The following is a 17,951-nucleotide window of genomic DNA, read 5'->3' on the forward strand; positions in this document are numbered from 1 at the left end:
GAAGTACTAAGAACTATCGATCATAATTTATCTTGACCAGCTCTAGAAGAAGCTGAGGCGAAAATTTTATTCCACGATATTAATATGAAAAATTGAGAACCGATTTGTGCTCTGCATTGACAGGGTTCCATGCCCTCTCAGGCTGCGATTTTAGAGGAAAGAAAATAATAAGCCTTTACATTTGTTGCGAAAATCTCAGGCACATATAAAAGCATTGGATACTATTACAAATATTCCGAGTTGTTGATAAGAAGAGGTATTCATAACGATTGAAGAATTTGTTTGTCGCGCATTTGGGGCCATGCTCATCTTCACGACCCTTCTCAATTATCTCCCACTGAAAGAATGGAAAGAAAAAAAATGAGGAATATGTCTTGAAATGGTTAGAAGGAGATCAAGTACCCCCATCAGTAACCAGTATGACGGGTTGCAGTGAACATATTGGTGTTTTTTCAAGGATAAAACACAAGAACTACAGAAAAATCCTAAAAAACGCTCTCAGAGTGAATCGAATCGCTGGATATCAAATCCATTTGGGAAAACTCTCTCGGGAAGTTTACTCCACAAAAATGCCGTTCTCCAAATGACATAATTCTTAAACAGTGAAGTTCGAGGTGTATTGAGTTGGAACTCAAAACGATGAGCATTCACAGGCCGTCGCATATTTCTGATATGCACCGCTCTTGGTGGAATTGAATGTGCCAAGTTACTCGAACACTTTCCGTGAAAGTATCTATAGAAGAGAGACAAATCCCCAACCTTTCTTCGATGTTCCAGACTATGAGTATCAAGGTTGGAAGTAAAGTTTGCGTCTCAAATCTGGATGGAAACCAGCATCTTCAGGGTATGTTTAGTGGGCGGAGCTCCATACATGAGAACAATATTCAATAGAAGGTCTGATCTGAGCTTTATAAAGTATCAAAAGTGGCTGAGGTACGTACATTCGTACTTATTCGGAACAATGTTCCAAGCTTTTGAGAAGCAGCCTTTGCAATTCCAGCGACATGATTGTGCCAAGACATATTTGTGTCCATTTTAACCCCTAACAAACTTATCGAAGCAGAAAGCGGAATTGTCTGACCTGACATTATTATATCCGGTTCGGGAAGCAATGCATATGTTCTTGTGGCATTGAATTGAACCTGGTTATTTTCACCCCAATACACTCTCATTAAGATATTCAACCTCCAACGGAATTTTTGTCGGTGACACTTTCTTTGAGCTTGTATATTTCTGGTAACCTAATTTTGATGATAAACATGTTCATTTACAGATGATGCTGAAGAGAATCGAGCTCAAAAATTCGATCAAGATGAAGAGAGCGATTTCCTACAGTTCGGATGACGATTCGTCAGAGAATGATTATGATAGCGATAACATCGATAACGAAAGAGTTCTGCAGAGTTCTCAATTTCAATATTTCTAATTTTTTAAAACCTTCGTTTCAGAAATTGTTATTTTCATTTCATATATTTTTTGAAAATATTTTCAGTTTTTTTCACTAAAAAAGAAAGTAATACTAATCATGAAATTATGAAACAACAAAAATTAATTGGCACTCACGTCGCACACCTGTCCCCGCTAACCTATCAAATAAAGTGAGAAATTTTCCTGGAAGTGGCAAGTCGATATCCTGAGCTCGGATACTAGTAGCTCCGTCCATCTGGGCCCGACACCTCAAGCGTCTGCCTTGGTGCCCTCCAAGGCTAGACTCGGATACTAGTTTCCATTGGATGGACCGCAATCGCCGACACCTCGAACGCATGAATGGATTTACGCAACTCGTCCCTTTACGCTCTAGAGGAGCACTGCCCAAAAGAGGTCAACGCCAATATAGGTGAAGAGTCACTAGCCTCCAGCTGCGAGCGGGCACTTCGCCTCCCTCCTAGAACTCATATTAGGAAAGTTCCCTTTCCAATGTTTGATGAGTAACCGCCGAAGACTCTTTCGAGTTCTCTACTACACATCTTATGTCGAAGACGTCGCGCCCATTGCCCGTGTAGGTGCAGGATAGGGCGGTTCGCCAACAGCTTTTGGGTGTACGTCCTGTAGTCTACACCATATACCCTTACGTTACCCCGAGGGGCACTCATGTTAGGATAGCTACCTCTCCAACGTTGGATGAGTAATCGTCGAGGGCTCTGGCGAGGCACCTCTCTCACACATCTAGCTTGAAACCGGCCAACGCCTGTTGCCCGCGGATGCGGGATTGGGTAGCTGACTGATAACTTTATTGGGCGAGTGCTGTGTGTTCTGCACTGGGGACCTGTCAATCACCCTTAAGAGAGTGACAATGACTCCTCCGCCACTCACCTGCATTTTGTTCAGAATGAAACAAGAAAGACTATGTGTATTGCTCGAATGATATGTACTTTTACTGCGTCAGCTGATGGTCTTTCCACCTCTACACAAGCAGCTCATCATTATTTTCGTGCTATTAATTATTCTAACAATCACCTGGATAAATCTCATTCGGCGTACTATAAATATATTTAATGTGTTTTTTATAAGTTCACTCAGTATGATGTCAAATATTTATGAAAAAAGTTTCAGCCGACGTACTATTACTTAATTTTCATTTATTTTTTACCACTTCCGTAACCTCCCAATATCACACCCACCGCGGGTGCGTCAGCCGACCCATCGTTCATTTATAACTCATTTGAGATCTACTGAAGAAGATGGCAAGCAATCGGTGTGAAAACACTGCCTGAAATGCAACGCTACATCCGGACTAACTAGCCATGATATTGAACTTTCTATTCGTGACTCCAGCAGTTAAAATACCTTCTGAATTACAAATGCATATGGTGAAGACAGAACGTGCGGTACTTATTTTGTTTTAGGCCAGGATCAGTTCATTGATGACTAACATGACAACTGTTTCAATTGAAAGTTCAGGATTCAGGTATCCTTCCCTAATATTCACCTTATGTTCGTTAGCAAGTTTCTGGATTCGATCACGTTCTGCTTTGGTCATTGTTTCCTCAAGACTATATTTTGCATAATTGTCCAAATCGCTCACAGTCATATGGAATATGTAACGACTCTCTGGTTCCAAGACTTCAGGATATCTATATCTTGGAGGAGGCTGAAACCTATACGAAAAAATATTGCCGTCGTGGCCACAACTGAAAAAATATTTGCTGTCGTAACTAAAGCACATCTTGGGTACAAATCCGTGCTGATTGTCGTGCATAGCGAGCGTCCAGTAGTCTGATAAATCAGTGTAGTCTGTTTTGTTTACTTTGTTTACACGAATGGATCCATCTTGCATTCCAAATATAATATATTCCTTGTTGTAACTGAAAATATGTATATTATTATATTATATATGCAATTGGAAACTGAAAAATAGCAAGACAGTTGAATTAGTGATATAAGTATAAATTATAACATGGACTAGTCATTATCCATCATCACATCCATGTATTCGTTCCCATTGGAAATGGATATCCTAATACATATGATGACGAAATCACCTTCTGAATAACTATTTCTAAATTTCCTTTGAACATCTTACAATTTTGATTTTTGAATTTGTTGAATCTGAAAGAGGGTACATTAGAGGGTAGAATAATTAATTTTTGTATGAAGATGGAGAAATAGTAAGCTAAAACTTACTTTCTCAAAAAAGCAACAAGTGCACCACTACAATAAATGTAAAATGACCCATAGAAAAATTGGGGTCGTGAACATAATCTGAAGATCTTGATCTGTCAATGTCCTCTATTTCATAGAATAAAATGTAGTGTGTCCAGAGCCTTCAATAAATTCAAGACAGTCTGTTTCGTTTTTGACCAATGCGTAATAATGGCCAGATACAACGCCACAACCATAGTGAACAATGACTGCATGAAAATTATAATAGTGATATGCTAGATTGAGTGGTTCATCTATTTCAAACCTTCGTAAGAGTTTGGTGCTTCCGTCAGAGGTTGAGTCATGTTTGAATATTATTGGTGTTATTATCAGATTGACTGGTGCCTCGGCTATACTTGGCGCATATTTGGCAATGTAGTTGATCATCAGCCGTTAAAAGTTCTATCTTCAGATGATTCAGCAATAAGCTTTGCACGGATTAGTTATCAGTCATTTTAGAAAACGCTGGTTGAAGTTCTAGAAAGTCACATACGTTTTTGCTACCCCTTGAACTAGTGAGGATTTTTCCAGCGAAAGATTCACAAACACAAGATGAGATAGATTGTACGGAATCATTCAATCCAGAGCGGTCAGGAGTATTGATTCAAAATTGTTAAAATAATCAATTGAGGAATAATTATCGAATTTTTCGAATGAAAAATAATAATTGATGATAATGATATTGATGATAATAATAATAATGGTGCAGTTTGGAGTGTCTACATAACAGAATGGAACTGCATGGAGCCTGTAAAGTCGGAACCTCTTCTCTGCATGATCAGCGATTATGAGAGGATAGAAGTTGGAGCATTTCTCCTGGGGGCAGCTGACTGAGCTTGGTTCAGTTTTCGAAAACTGTCACCGTGTTGAAAAACATTCAGTAAAAGGCCCATATAGAAGCCGCATAGATCATTTTTCTCCTGCGGCAACACAAGGATAATGCGGTGTACAGGGTCTTCTTGAACAACATTCCCCAGGTCAAATGTGCTGGAGTCAGAAACTGAGGTGTTCATCGTGGTCTGTAATTTGATGTCTTGAACACCTTAGTATACTGTGGTCGCGTGATGGATACAGAGGTACATAGATTCCTGACATTAGGTGCGCAGGGTCTGTGTGAGGAATTGAAAGTACCGAATTTATTGGAACTATTGATTTCCCAGTCTCACGCTAATGAAAGCTGATAATCCTGATGTTGTTCTTTTCAAATACTATAGCAAGACGATATTCGTACGAAGAAAGAAAGAAAAAATAAATACCGGAATGTTATCTTCTAACTCCGCGGACTCTATCCAGATCACTCTGTTGAAATAATTGTTCCGATTATCATAGTTTTCTCGAATCTCCAGATCATGCCGGCTTTTCGCACCGAGGCATAAATCCAAAAATTTTTTGTATCCTAATTTTTGACAGTAATTTAAGTAGGATGCTAATGACAGTTCCGAACCTCCCCCGAACTGTATCTCCCCCAGTGTCTCCACACTGACTATGATCTTCAACTCCTTTTCTATTCCCCGCCTATGACTTGGCCTTGAGTTGCGTATGACTTCATGACCGCGAACTTCCCTTTTGCTCTCCGCCTATATAATTACATATATTTGATATTTTAGATTGAAGGTACTGAGTATGTGTTTTGATAGGTTTGATTGAAACTATATTTTGACTACTGTTTGGAATACAGACAAGACGTAAAAATGCAGTAGGATTCGAGTTAATTGAAGGTCATGTATTTTGTCATTGTATAATTTTATGTGTTGTTGAACCCGCATTGCACCAATAAAATCAATTTCTATTCCACGTTTAGAACTATGTGCTGGTTGTTTTGATTGGTTTCCGGGTTTTGTAGTGGTCTTTTTTGGTTACAATCTCCAAACTTTTCAACTGCAACTGCGGCAGTCACCTTCAGTGGCGTGGCCGTAGTACACTTCTTGACGTATCAACTGAAACTCCAGTTCATAATTGTCACGGTTCCAAATGCTTTTTGAAACAAATGCTGGTCAAGCGAGATAATACATGACTCTTGATTGATGTATGCACTGTTTTCAGTGACATAGAGCAAAGTTATATTTATATATTGTATTGTACTCGCTTGGTGGTGCATTGATGAAATGCATGGGAATCATTAAATTATGAAAAAAGGGTTCTTGGATATGGTCTGCTACATAAAACTATTCCAACAGCATATGTGGGTATTATCACTGATTTGCCATACATCCACAGAATACTTGAGAATTTGCGAACGATACTCTCGAGGTTATACACTTTTTCAACTTTTTTTGTTTGAAGTCCTGAACTGTTAAACTGTTCTTCTTGCAAGGCGAAGAATTGATGTTCCACATACACACGTGAATGACGTCGACTCAACGTCCCATAACGCAATGCATGATATAATCATGCAAAATAACGCAATGCATGATATAATACCTTAGGATGTTGAAGTATTTTTCCACGTTTGGATTATAATTCAGTAATATAACGATGAATATGATGAACTCATACCGTTGATGTGATGATGGGCGTAGACTGGTATTATGGCATATTTAACAGTTTCACACTCAGTCCTCTATATTTATTTTTGATTCATAATAATATAGCAAGGCTGAGCATGAAAGTATATCTTAGTCAAAATGTATAATTCTGAATAAATTATTTTCTGAAAACAAATATTTAGCACTCCAATGGAAAGAAAGTGGTCATTACTCGTAAATGTAACTGCTGATTTCAATATCATCACCGTCGTAGACCATTTTGAATCTGTAAGGAACATCTTCCTTTTGGTCAATCATGTATTCATAGATGTAACCCGCGTCGTATCTGAGAAAATACAAAAGTTAATGTGTGCCTTGAAAGATTCATGTTTCTCACCCCGCCATCGATAGCCAAATTGTATTGTTCTCAGTGTACTTCATCCATAATATTTTATTTGGTGTTTCTGGAAAATACAGTGGCTCCAACTCTTCCTCAGATTCAGAATCAGCTACGGAAAAACATCAACGCTATTAAATGAGATTACTCTTGAGAATAAAAAATTAAAATTAAGACTTAGAATTTGTAACCATATTGGTACATGAGTTTTCTGAAAACAGAAATAAAAATATTGTCACGAGTAAAATCATTCTTGAACCTATGGTGGAGGAATTCTCATGATTTTCGGCAAAATAAGAGTCCGTAGCGAAATTAGTTTATGTGAAATTTGCAGGTGATCTACAACCGGAAAACCGGTACCCCCAAACTGGTCTATCGGTTGGTCGTATCGACCAAATGAAATTAATTTCTGCTTTTCATAGTGGGAAATAACTTGCGACGAATTTTACAAATCCAAGACGTTGCACAGGTGCCTGATGGTTTTACTTCAGCTCTCTGCTCAGCATTAGCTGGTTTAGTTGTTGTTTTTTCGTCGGGTATCTGCCACACGTACCTATAAAGTCGTAGGTCTACATGAGAGGCAAGGGTTTAGGTGTTTTCACCTGAACCTGGAGCATGTCATATGTTCCTTTCCGGAATATTAATCATTATTTTGACTCACATCCCATCGGTTGGTCGTATCGACCAAATGGAATTAATTTCTACTTTTCATAGTGGGAAATAACTTGCGACGAATCTTCCAAATCGAAACAGTTGCACAGGTGTCTATTGGTTTTACTTCAGCTCTCTGCGCAGCATTAGCTGAGTTAGTTGTTATTTTTCCGTCGAGTATCTGCCACATACAATTTTGTAGGTCTACATGAGAGGCAAGGGGTAAGGTGCTCCAGTATATACAGTGTCATCCCCAAAGTATGCACCATATGGGAAACTTAGGGTTTTTCAACAAAAAGATATTCATGATGAAAGTTTGTGCGTTCCCTAAAACTAAACATGCACCAACAAAATACAGTAAACACATGTAATATATGAGGAGCCTTCAAATACCTGATTTTGAGATAAGAGTAAAGTACCCCCATTTTGGAAAATTTCGGGAAATGTTATATAGAAAAGTTGTTCAGCATTAATAAATACATCTAGAGTTGAAGTCATGGACATCTGAGTGAAGTTTTTTTTTTACTCATTTTTTTAATGAGGACTACGAAAAAAAAATTGCTAGAACAATAAATAGACAGCATTATGTATACAACGGTTCATTTCAAAAGTCTGTAATATAACGAATTACACAACTATAGTGTTAACCACGGTCAATTTTTTTGAAGCGTAAAGTCATTTTCAAAGTTTTTGTTGCAGTATATTTTTATTTTTTGTTAACACCGAAAATTACTCAACAATTACAGTATTGTAACGAGTACTTGATATTCAATAATATTAAATCACAAAACATCAAAATAAAATAGGTATTTTGGAACAAACTCATTGATTTTCTGGAGATTATTTCGAAGAATTATTTTGGACAAGAAAATCTCCGGAAAATTATTGAGTTCGTTCCAAAATACCCATTTTATTTAGATGTTTTGTGATTTGATATTATTGAATACTGAATTCTTATTAGAATACTGTATAATTTTGAGTAATTTTTGGTGTTAACAAAAAATGAAAATAACAGCACCAAAAACTTTGAAAAATTATTTCACTCTTGAAAAAAAGTTGACCGTGATTAACACCATAGTTGTGTAATTTTTAATATTACAGGCTTTCAAAATAAACCGTCGTATACAGAATGCTGTCTATTTATCGTTTTAGCAATTTTTTTTCGTAGTCCCCATTTAAAAAAAATGGTAAAAAATAAAACTCCACTCAGATGGCTATGACTTCAAAGCTAGATGTATTTTTTAATGCTGAACACCTTTTTCAAACAAAATTTTCCAAAATTTTCCAACATAAGAGTACTTTACTCTTGTATCAAAATCAAATATTTGGAGGCTCCTCGTATGTTTTACTGTATTTTGTTTCTTTAGTTACATGTGCATGTTTAGTTTTTGGGAATGGAAAAACTTTTATCACGAATAACTTTTTGTCAAAAAACCCTTAATAAATCAGTTTCCCATAAGGTGGATACTTTGGGGATGACATTTATACAGGCCGTTTTTTTAGCTGATACCACTATTGCTATCTCGGAAACGGTAGGTCGTACAAAGACGGCTAGATAGAACAAAAGTTAGCTTTTCAGGGATGCAACACAATGGTATTTTCAGATCCATAAAATCATCAACGGTTTCTGAGATATTTGCAAAAACTGAAAATGACAGATTTTATTTTTTTGCTCTACCGCCTCAATTTTCAACAATATCAAAAAATGAAAGAGAAACTTTTTGCTTCATTTCATGTGCTTTATAATTTGGGTGAACTCATTTTTCAATGCAAGGTTTCGTTCATTGAATTCCATCATTAATATAAGTTTTTCAAATACGGACCTGTATATTGTTTTTTACATTTTCTTAGTATTATAATTACAAATTCGTTGATATATCACAACATCTATATTTACCGAAGTTTCTGTCCGAAACCACATCATCACTATCATTTTTTATTAAGAGCTCGAATTCCGAATGTTACTGAAATCCAGAGTTCTCCTGTCGATAATGTCGTTCACTGACATAATAAATATTTGTATTCACTGAAATCCGGGAACCGGGCAGGCGGTCCTTGATTGAAGACAAAATGAGAAAAACCAAGAAAGTACTCATTTTGTCTTCAATCGAGGACCGATATATATATATATATATATATATATACACGGAAACTTACTGACTAATTAGACTCTTCGGTGAATTATATCCCACATTGACTATTTTCGGGATGGACTTTTCAGTTTGCCCTTTTCTGCACTTCGGTAGAAGTGCAGAAAGGTGATTGTGAAAGGTTAAACACCCAAAACACAATAAATACTACTCTTCTTTGACTTGTTTATAGAATAAAATATATTTATATTTGTTATATTTACCTAGGAACGTTTCTTCGTCCATTTCCAACCCAGGATTATCTTTCTTTATCTGTTCCATTTCCTTGCGTTTTCTCTCCAACTTTTTATCTTTCTTTGCTTGGATTTTTTTCATCTTGATGTCTCTCCTGATTTGTGATTTGTAAGAGGTGAAATTTTTGTATTGAGGTTCTAGTATGAGTAAAAAGGAACTTGCAGCTGACATTTTTGGAACAGAAGGAAGTTGTACTTGCATCATTTGGCCGTGTAAACAACCCACAAGAATGGTATTTTCCTATATCGGATAATATAGTATGTCTCATAATCATGATCAAAACTGAAGGGGGTGATAAAGGAGGTCATTTCTGATGAAAAAAACTATCTTACACGGATCTGATTGCTCACATTTATCGAGTAATTTTTATTAACGGGATTTTATCAGAATAATATTAAAACATTGTAGAAAACACAAAAAAATCTTCAATAATTTTTTTCATAAGTAATACGCATATATATTTAAAATCATTTCATTACCTATTGTAACCAATTATTGAATTAACTGTCTTAAACAAATAATTTATTTCCAATAATATTTCACTAATCACAAACTAATTTATTCACAACACTTAGCAACTAACGCTTAATTTATTTCCACTATTTGAATTCCTTGTTCAACCACTCGATTCACTTTCTGAACTGCCCTCTTGGATCGGGAAGCCGGGCGTATATAATATAACGGTCCTTTCTAGAAATCTGTAGTCGGTTCGGTACTCGACTAGATTTTACCGGCGGTTGCATTATTTCGCGGGTCATGTATTTATTCGCTGAGCCGGCCGGCATATCGCTCAGGGGCGGCTTGAGATTCGTTATATTGCTCCCTTCTTGCAGACGTTTCGCCCCGAAATGTTATCCTTGGCGTGTGTCGATACACACGCCAGGATTATCTATATCTGCACTGTGAAGTTCGATGGAAGTAACACCTCACAGTCTTCATATTCGATCGTGGAAGATGGTTACCGCACACCAAAATATTGATGTCGCTGGATCTGAATATCGTTTCTAACATTCTTCTCACGATTTTCCAATCCAGCCTGTCGAGCCCAGAGCATCGTGTCCCTCAGTCTGGTAAGACTCCTCCATACATCTTCATAGGACGATTTGTCTTGCGAATGATTTTTGGTAACCAAGTAGAAAATGTTTCTCTGGCCCTTCTTAAACAGTAGAACTCCTCCGACTTCGGGATTCTGTTTTCGTGATGTTTGGAGCTGACCGAATTTCTTGTTGAATACCACAGCGATACCCCTGGACATTTGGAGATCCTCAGCCGCCACGCAGTGAGCTAGTGCGTAATCAATTGGAACCTTGAAAAGGTCTCGTGGCTCTTCTTGAGTTATCCCAAGTACGACCTACTGATCGTTAGAGTATGAATACATGAACTTCTGGAACGTCATTTCATCCTCTGGTGGTCTGATGGCGAGAACTTGGTCATGATTTCCAGCATAAGGAGCCAATCTATTGAAATGGACGACCCTAGGCTTTCCTCGAAGTGGCTTATGGATTCGGTATATGAAGTCGTTTATCTTCTACATGATTTTGTACGGACCTTCCCACGAGTTCCGCAACTTCGATGATAAACCACAGCGTCGCTTAGTGTTGCACAGCCAAAATTGGTCACCGGTTTCGAATCCTCTAGCATTCGCCTTGATGTCATAGGCCTTCTTCATCCTATTGCTGGCACTCCGGATGTTCAGACGGACTCGTTCATGGATGTCGTCCATTCTCTGCCGAAGCTTGATGACATAGTCTTCCCCCGCAGTGCCTTGTTCTGGCGGCGTCCCAAATTTCATATCGCAAGGGAGCCGCAGCTATCGGCCGATATTATAATACTGGCAAGCGTTTGGCCGGTCGACTCGTGCACTGCCGAACGATAGGCTTACAGGAACAGGTGGAGGTACTGGTCCCAGTCTCTTTGGTGGTCAGAGACTACCTTGGACAAGTGGCGGTTTATGATTTTATTCATTCGTTCTGCATCTCCAATGGGACACTGAATCGACATATCCATTTCTTTTCCAGGACATCAGCGACGGCAATGGCCACAATTCTGAGCCAATGGTGAAAGCTGGGGGCCAATTCAACGAGCCGAGAAAATTGTGTAGCTGGCTAGCGTGTCTAGGGTGTCGTCGATTCTTGGAAGAGGGTAGCTGTCTTTCTTCGTCACCTTATTTCGCTGGCGATAATCCACGCAGAACCTTGTCGAGCTGTCCTTCTTCTTCACTAATACGACTAGGGAAGAACAGGGGCTGTCAGAAGGGTCGATGACTCCTTCTTTTCCCATACCGCTGCCTCTTCTTTTATTAGCAAGAAAGAGTCTTCTAGCTGATTGCCGGATTTGTCGGGCATTCCCAGTGTCGATTCTATGCTGAACCAATCCTGAGCTGATGATGGAAGCTGTCTTTTCTCTATCTTCTGGGGCCAATTCAACTTGCCAAAATCCACTCTTCAAATCCAAAATCGAGAAAATCTTGAAGCCGGCTAGCGTGTCATCAATTCTTGGAAGAGAGTAGCTGTCTTTCTTTGTCACGTTATTTAGTTGGCGATAATCCACGCACAACGTTGTCAAGCCGTCCTTATTCTTCACTAATACGACTGGGGAGACCAGGGACTTCCAGAAAGTTCGATGACTCCTTCTTTTTCCATATCGCTGACTATCTTGTCTGCTTCTTCTTTCTTGGCAAGAGGGAGTCGATTCTGTGTTGAACCACATTCGTTCTGCCGCCTTTTCCTTCTTCAATATCAAAAATTTCCTGGTACTTCTTGACTAACTTCCTCAATTTTGATCGGTGAGTTGGTGGTATGTCCTTGAAGGAAGTGTTAATCAACTTCTCCAACTCTTTAGGCAAGTTGTTGGCTTCGCTAACCGAACTGCGTACACTCCGTATCACAGAGGAAATGGACGAACAGTGCCCCAGCATTGTTCCTTTCTTGAAGGTTACAGGAAAGTAGTTGACATTCATGACCCTGACCGGCACAACTTTTCAACACGCAACAGGGTCTTCCCTAGTGCGATTCCTCGTCCAATTTTCTCATCGTGTGTTTTGGGCTTGAACATTACCACCTTCCCGCTGCTCGTACTTCCGTCCAAGCGAACCTCCAGGATGGTTTCAGCCCTCTCAGGTACGCACTCGTCTTCAGCCAACAGGACCCTGATCATCTCTTCGCTTCTTCCATGAAGTACCAGCTCTTCTCCGCCGACACGTAGGACGCCGTCTTGAAAATTCAGCTCAAACCTTCTGGAATTCATTATGTTCATTCCAATAATCGAATCGTCCTCGATGTCCGCCATCATCAATTGCCAGTTCTCCAAATACAGTGGCTGGCTTTCCTGTTGAGGTGCGTAGCTTTCAACTTGACGGATCAATTCTTGCCGGTGTTTTGGCACCTGTTTCTAGCAGCATGGTGCAAGGCTCATTGTTGATGAGGCCGTCTACGAAAACACCTTTGTCTTGTCGTTGGAGAATGCAACATATGCGTTTTCTACGGGGGCTTGCTGGATACAGGCCGACGATTGCCCCTTCTCATGGACCCCGTCGAGTTTTCCTGATTTGGTGTTGATTCTTTGAATGAAGGGCAGACAACACTCATTTCATTACCTTTCTAATGGTGGCCTCAATATCAGCAGGCATCTGTCCATCTTCCTCGATAGTTCGAACTAGGCCCTGGCTCTTGCAGGATTGTTTTGTAGCCTCAATTTCCAGGGCGCTTACCAATGCATCCTCAAGATGTTTGGGATGAGCTAGTGTCAAGGTCTGCTTCGTTTCTTGGTCGCGAAGTCCTTCCAAGTATAGCAGTATAGCAGGATATGCCAGACGAACCAATCGAGCAATGTCGCCTTTAAATTCCTATAGAGATTCTCCCGATTTCTGGCAGCGGTTTTTCAGCTGTGAATGGTAAACATGCTCTAGGTGGGCCTGCCCATACCGTAACTCAAGATGCTTTATAAGTTGGCCATAGTCTTCTTGTTCTTGGGCCATGAGGGTTTGCAAAATATTCGTTGCTTTTCCACGCAATGCCAGTGTTAATGGTACCGCCTTTCCTCCTGCATTCCATCCATTTGCTCTGGCCGCAGCTTGCACTGGTGCTCACTGCATGCACTCCCTTCACCTCATTGGATATCTCATGAGCTCGCTTTCTTGACTCGTCCACTGCTAAGCAAATGCGTTCCGCTTTTTTCAACGTCATATCAGGATCCTCTAGCAGAGAATCATTACTCAATCCGATAATGAGACACTACACACTAGTGATGATTCCAAATCACCAAAGAAACAATTTTTTGCTTTTTTTTAGATCTGTCAAATTTGTGTCTCTCAAACACCAAATTTGTTTTGGGCTTGAAAAACTTTCCAAATTCACTGGTCAATGGGGCGAACTTAACTCGATCTTCATCTTTTATCTTGAAGCTAATGAAAATACGGATTCCTTCATCACCGGTATACTGCAAAAGCTGAGCATATTGGATCGCTTCTGACTTTTTGTCTACTTCTATGGCCTTCAAGTAGTTATTGAACTTTTGTAACCAAAATTGCCAGTTTTGTTATACATCGCCGGACATATCCAGTGGTGAAAATGCTCTAAAGTCCGACATATTATTTGGTTCAATTAATTATTGCACTGAATTCAATAAGTACTACTTCAATAATTCAGATTTAAATTTTTATCCTGCTCGCAGCGCCATGTTAAATAATAGGCATTTAGATTTCCAATCTAGTATCCGAAAATGCGAATTGAAACCAACATTGAAAGTATCCTAAAAAATAATATGATGGTTCACCAGGATGAATAGATCTCTGAAGAAGCCAGCCACTCGTGCTGGCGAAATGTTGGGATACAGTTCCAAATCACGACGGCCTTCAAACCCTACCTAATAGCATGAATTGTTAGTCTAATCAACAAGTTCAAAAACAGGAAAAATAGAGATAAAGGTCCTAAAAGTATGAGCGATAGCTCATTCGATTCGGAAACATCTCTAGAAAAATGTTTTTGAAGGATTTTGGTGCAGGTAAAAAATTGCAATTGTTATTAACAAAATGAGATTAGAAAAAAAGTATTTAGTTTTTCGTTAATACCTAACTCAAAAATTATTAATATTTGAGCAATTTTGAATAAAGCTCGTTGAAGAGGAGGAAATTTCCGATAAAAAAGTCCCGACTCCTGAAACTCTTAAAAATGTAAATTATTTCTTAACTAACTATTTAAACAATCTAAATATAAAAAAACGATTTCAAACAATTAAAATTGAGAAATGAATATAAAAAAATCATAATTATCTCTAGACAGCAAAATAGCAAACAACATTTTTTCAAAAATATTGAATTTCTCTATTTATTTAAAACAATTTAATGAACAAATTACGTAAAAAAACCATATCCTATGTTAATAACTGCCCTTGTTTAATGTGAAAACAGACATAGCTAAATATCAATTGAAAAAAATATTATCAACAATTTTTAGATATTTCATTTTGCAATAGTTATAAAAAATCATAATTAACAAATTAAATAATTTTTATAAGCTTCTATCGCAAGATTGTATGAAGTATATATCAAAAGGGTTCCACGAAGTTTAAAATTTATAGGCCAATTATTTATACTTTTTATCCCATTATTTATGCCAACGGAGATTGGGAAAAAATTTGTTAGTTAACAATTGAATAACTTTTTGAAAAATGGCGATAAAACTTTTTTTCTACGCGACTCGATTCATTCAAGTGTTAAGAAGATACTAGATTTTTTTCAAATTTTCAAAATGACATTTTATGTTATAAAAAAATTATTTCTTCTGATGAACTCTCTTCAGCGGCAGCGCGCGCATGCCGTAACAGCCGCGCGGAACCCTATTTTCAACGTCAAATCCAAATTATGAATAATGGAGATAGAGTTTTTTCAAAATTGCTTAAATATTAATATTTTTTGAGTTATTAACGAAAAACTAAATACCATTTTTTTTCAATCTTATTTTTTTAATAACAATTGCAATTTTTTACCTGCACCAAAATCCTTCAGAAACATTTTTCTAGAGGTGATTCCGAATGAGCTATCGCTCATATTTTTAGGACCTTTTATCTCTATTTTTCATGTTTTTGAACTTGTTGATTAGGGGCTATGTGTACGTTATATATTCCTGTGCACCTTAAGTTTGATCTATTCGTCTTTAAAATTGAATTGAAATAATTCGGATCAGCTCTGATTTGTTTAAGCATTTCCTAAACAGAATAATACTCTTCATGAATTTAATTATGTCGTAAAAATTTTGGTTACGCTGGAAGTGGTGAGGATGGAATAACTGTCTGCAGCATGAAATTCGTGCAACTGTGTATGCTCGTATTGAGTGAAATCTGCATATTTCCGTGATATGTAAGGCATATTTTTGTAAGAATGAATGTACTTTCAAATTGAATAAGTATTTTCTGCACAAACAGGCTGCCATGAAGCACAAGTTTAAAAATACTGAGGTATCACCTCATCGGAAATAATTTTTAGTCAATTTTCGACCAGTGTAAATTATTGATAACAATTCTCGTTTTCATATTATAATAAGAGCACATTGTCTTTAAAAAACTGACCTACTTGGAATTTGTATTAAATAAGACCTTGTACTGATTAGCAAAAATGTAGTGTTTTTAATTTTTGTTAACAATCTCTGACAACTGTAACATTTTCACAAATATATCTCGAATGAAAGACCAACAATCCTGATACTCATTTGGAAAAAATAAAAAAACTCTTGGGGTTTTCATGTTTTTTTTTTTTTATAACAACAATGTTTTATTATATAAAAATCATAAGAAGTAATTCATATTTCGAAAACGATAGGTATAGGGAAATGTCAAAAAAGTTGTCGAGTAATTATAATGTTTCCAAAAAAAATTATATACAAGGTGTTTCATTTGAAAAATCAAAGTTGCTACTACTTTTTAATGAAAGTGGCAACACAGCATTTTCGAAAATATTTTAGTTGGATATACGAATACCGTGATTCTTATTTCTAAAAAATTATTTAAAATAGTCTTGGGTTTTTCACAGTTTTTTTGTAACAACAACGTTTTTTATACGAAAATTACAAAAATGAAAATTACTGTGAGGAATTGATCCTTATGTCTTTGGACATTAAAAAACTGACCTACTTGGAATTTTTATTGAATAAGACCTTGTACTGATTAGCAGAAATGTAGTGTTTTTAACTTTTGTTGACAATTTCTGTCAACTGTAACATTTTCACAAATATATCTCGAATGAAAGACCAACAATCGTGATACTCATTTGAAAAAAAAAATTAAAATACTCTTGGGTATTTCATGTTTTTTCATAACCACAATGTTTTATTATATAAAAGTCATAAAAAGTAATTCATATTTCGAAAACGGTAGGTACAGGGAAATATCAAAAAAGTTGTCGAGTAATTATAATGTTTCCAAAAAAAATTATATACAAGGTGTTCCATTTGAAAAATCAAAGTTGCTACTACTTTTTAATGAAAATAGCAATACTGCATTGTCGAAAATATTTTAGTTGGATAGAGAATATACAAATACCGTGATTTTTATTTCTGAAAAATTATACAAAATAGTCTTGAGTTTTCACAGTTTTTTTGTAACAACGTTTTTTATACAAAAATCACAAACATGAAAATAACTGTGAGGAATTGGACCTTATGTCATATGAACCTTTTCATTAGAAATGACCACCATCAGTTTAGACTAGGCATTAAGTTTCCGTAGAAGAATATGAGAAGTCAGTTTGAATCCTGAACACATAATGGTTACTCACCAAAGATGGGTGCCAAATTAAACAGGTGACAACATCTGGTGCAGGAATGAATCCAATAGGAACCAGTATCTCCTGCGCATTTTGCGATGCATCCATTTTAAAGAAAAATATTGTACAATCCTCACTTCCACTAACCAAACGATTTCCAGAATTATTTACAGATATTTTAGTAACAGGCTTGTTGTGAGGTTTGATGATCTACAAAAAATATTATCGACTGATGAAGCTAAATACTGAATCACTATAAATACCCGACTATTACATTAAAAAAAATGAATAGTGCATTAGTATTTAGTGAGAAAATATGATTGAGTTCTGGCTTGTGGAAAGTTCAATACAGTGGAGGAGTAGTAGCATCCAGTTCACAAGTGCCATTTCGCAAAATCTGAGTTCGCCTTGCCTTCGCAGAAAATTATAATTGTGATATAATTAAATTCGTTTAAAAAAACGAATAGTGCATTAGTATTCAGTGAAAAAATATGATTGAGTTCTGGCTTGTGTAAAGTTCAATACAATTGAGGAGTAGTAGCATCCAGTTCACAAGTGCCATTTCGCAAAATTTGAGTTCGCCTTGCCTTCGCAGAAATTTATAATTGTGGTATAATTAAATTCTAAATCTAATAGTTTGAAAAAATGAACATTTT

General features: G+C 37.0%; 1 protein-coding gene across 1 annotated transcript in view; it reads right to left on the reverse strand.

The window, feature by feature from the left end:
* The window catches only part of LOC111509333 (cilia- and flagella-associated protein 44), a 253,118-nt gene that overhangs the window by 155,566 nt on the left and 79,601 nt on the right, over nucleotides 1-17,951 (reverse strand). Inside the window, 5 exon segments of the mRNA XM_074181923.1 lie at nucleotides 2,930-3,305; nucleotides 6,340-6,453; nucleotides 6,505-6,616; nucleotides 9,509-9,779; nucleotides 17,308-17,505. Coding sequence (XP_074038024.1) covers nucleotides 2,930-3,305; nucleotides 6,340-6,453; nucleotides 6,505-6,616; nucleotides 9,509-9,779; nucleotides 17,308-17,505 — 1,071 coding nt within the window.

The sequence above is a fragment of the Leptinotarsa decemlineata genome, unplaced genomic scaffold, assembly GCF_025532065.1.
Source record: "Leptinotarsa decemlineata unplaced genomic scaffold, Ldec_3_MD MMD2_tig00026328_RagTag_RagTag, whole genome shotgun sequence".
NCBI classification, from domain to species: Eukaryota; Metazoa; Arthropoda; class Insecta; order Coleoptera; family Chrysomelidae; genus Leptinotarsa; species Leptinotarsa decemlineata.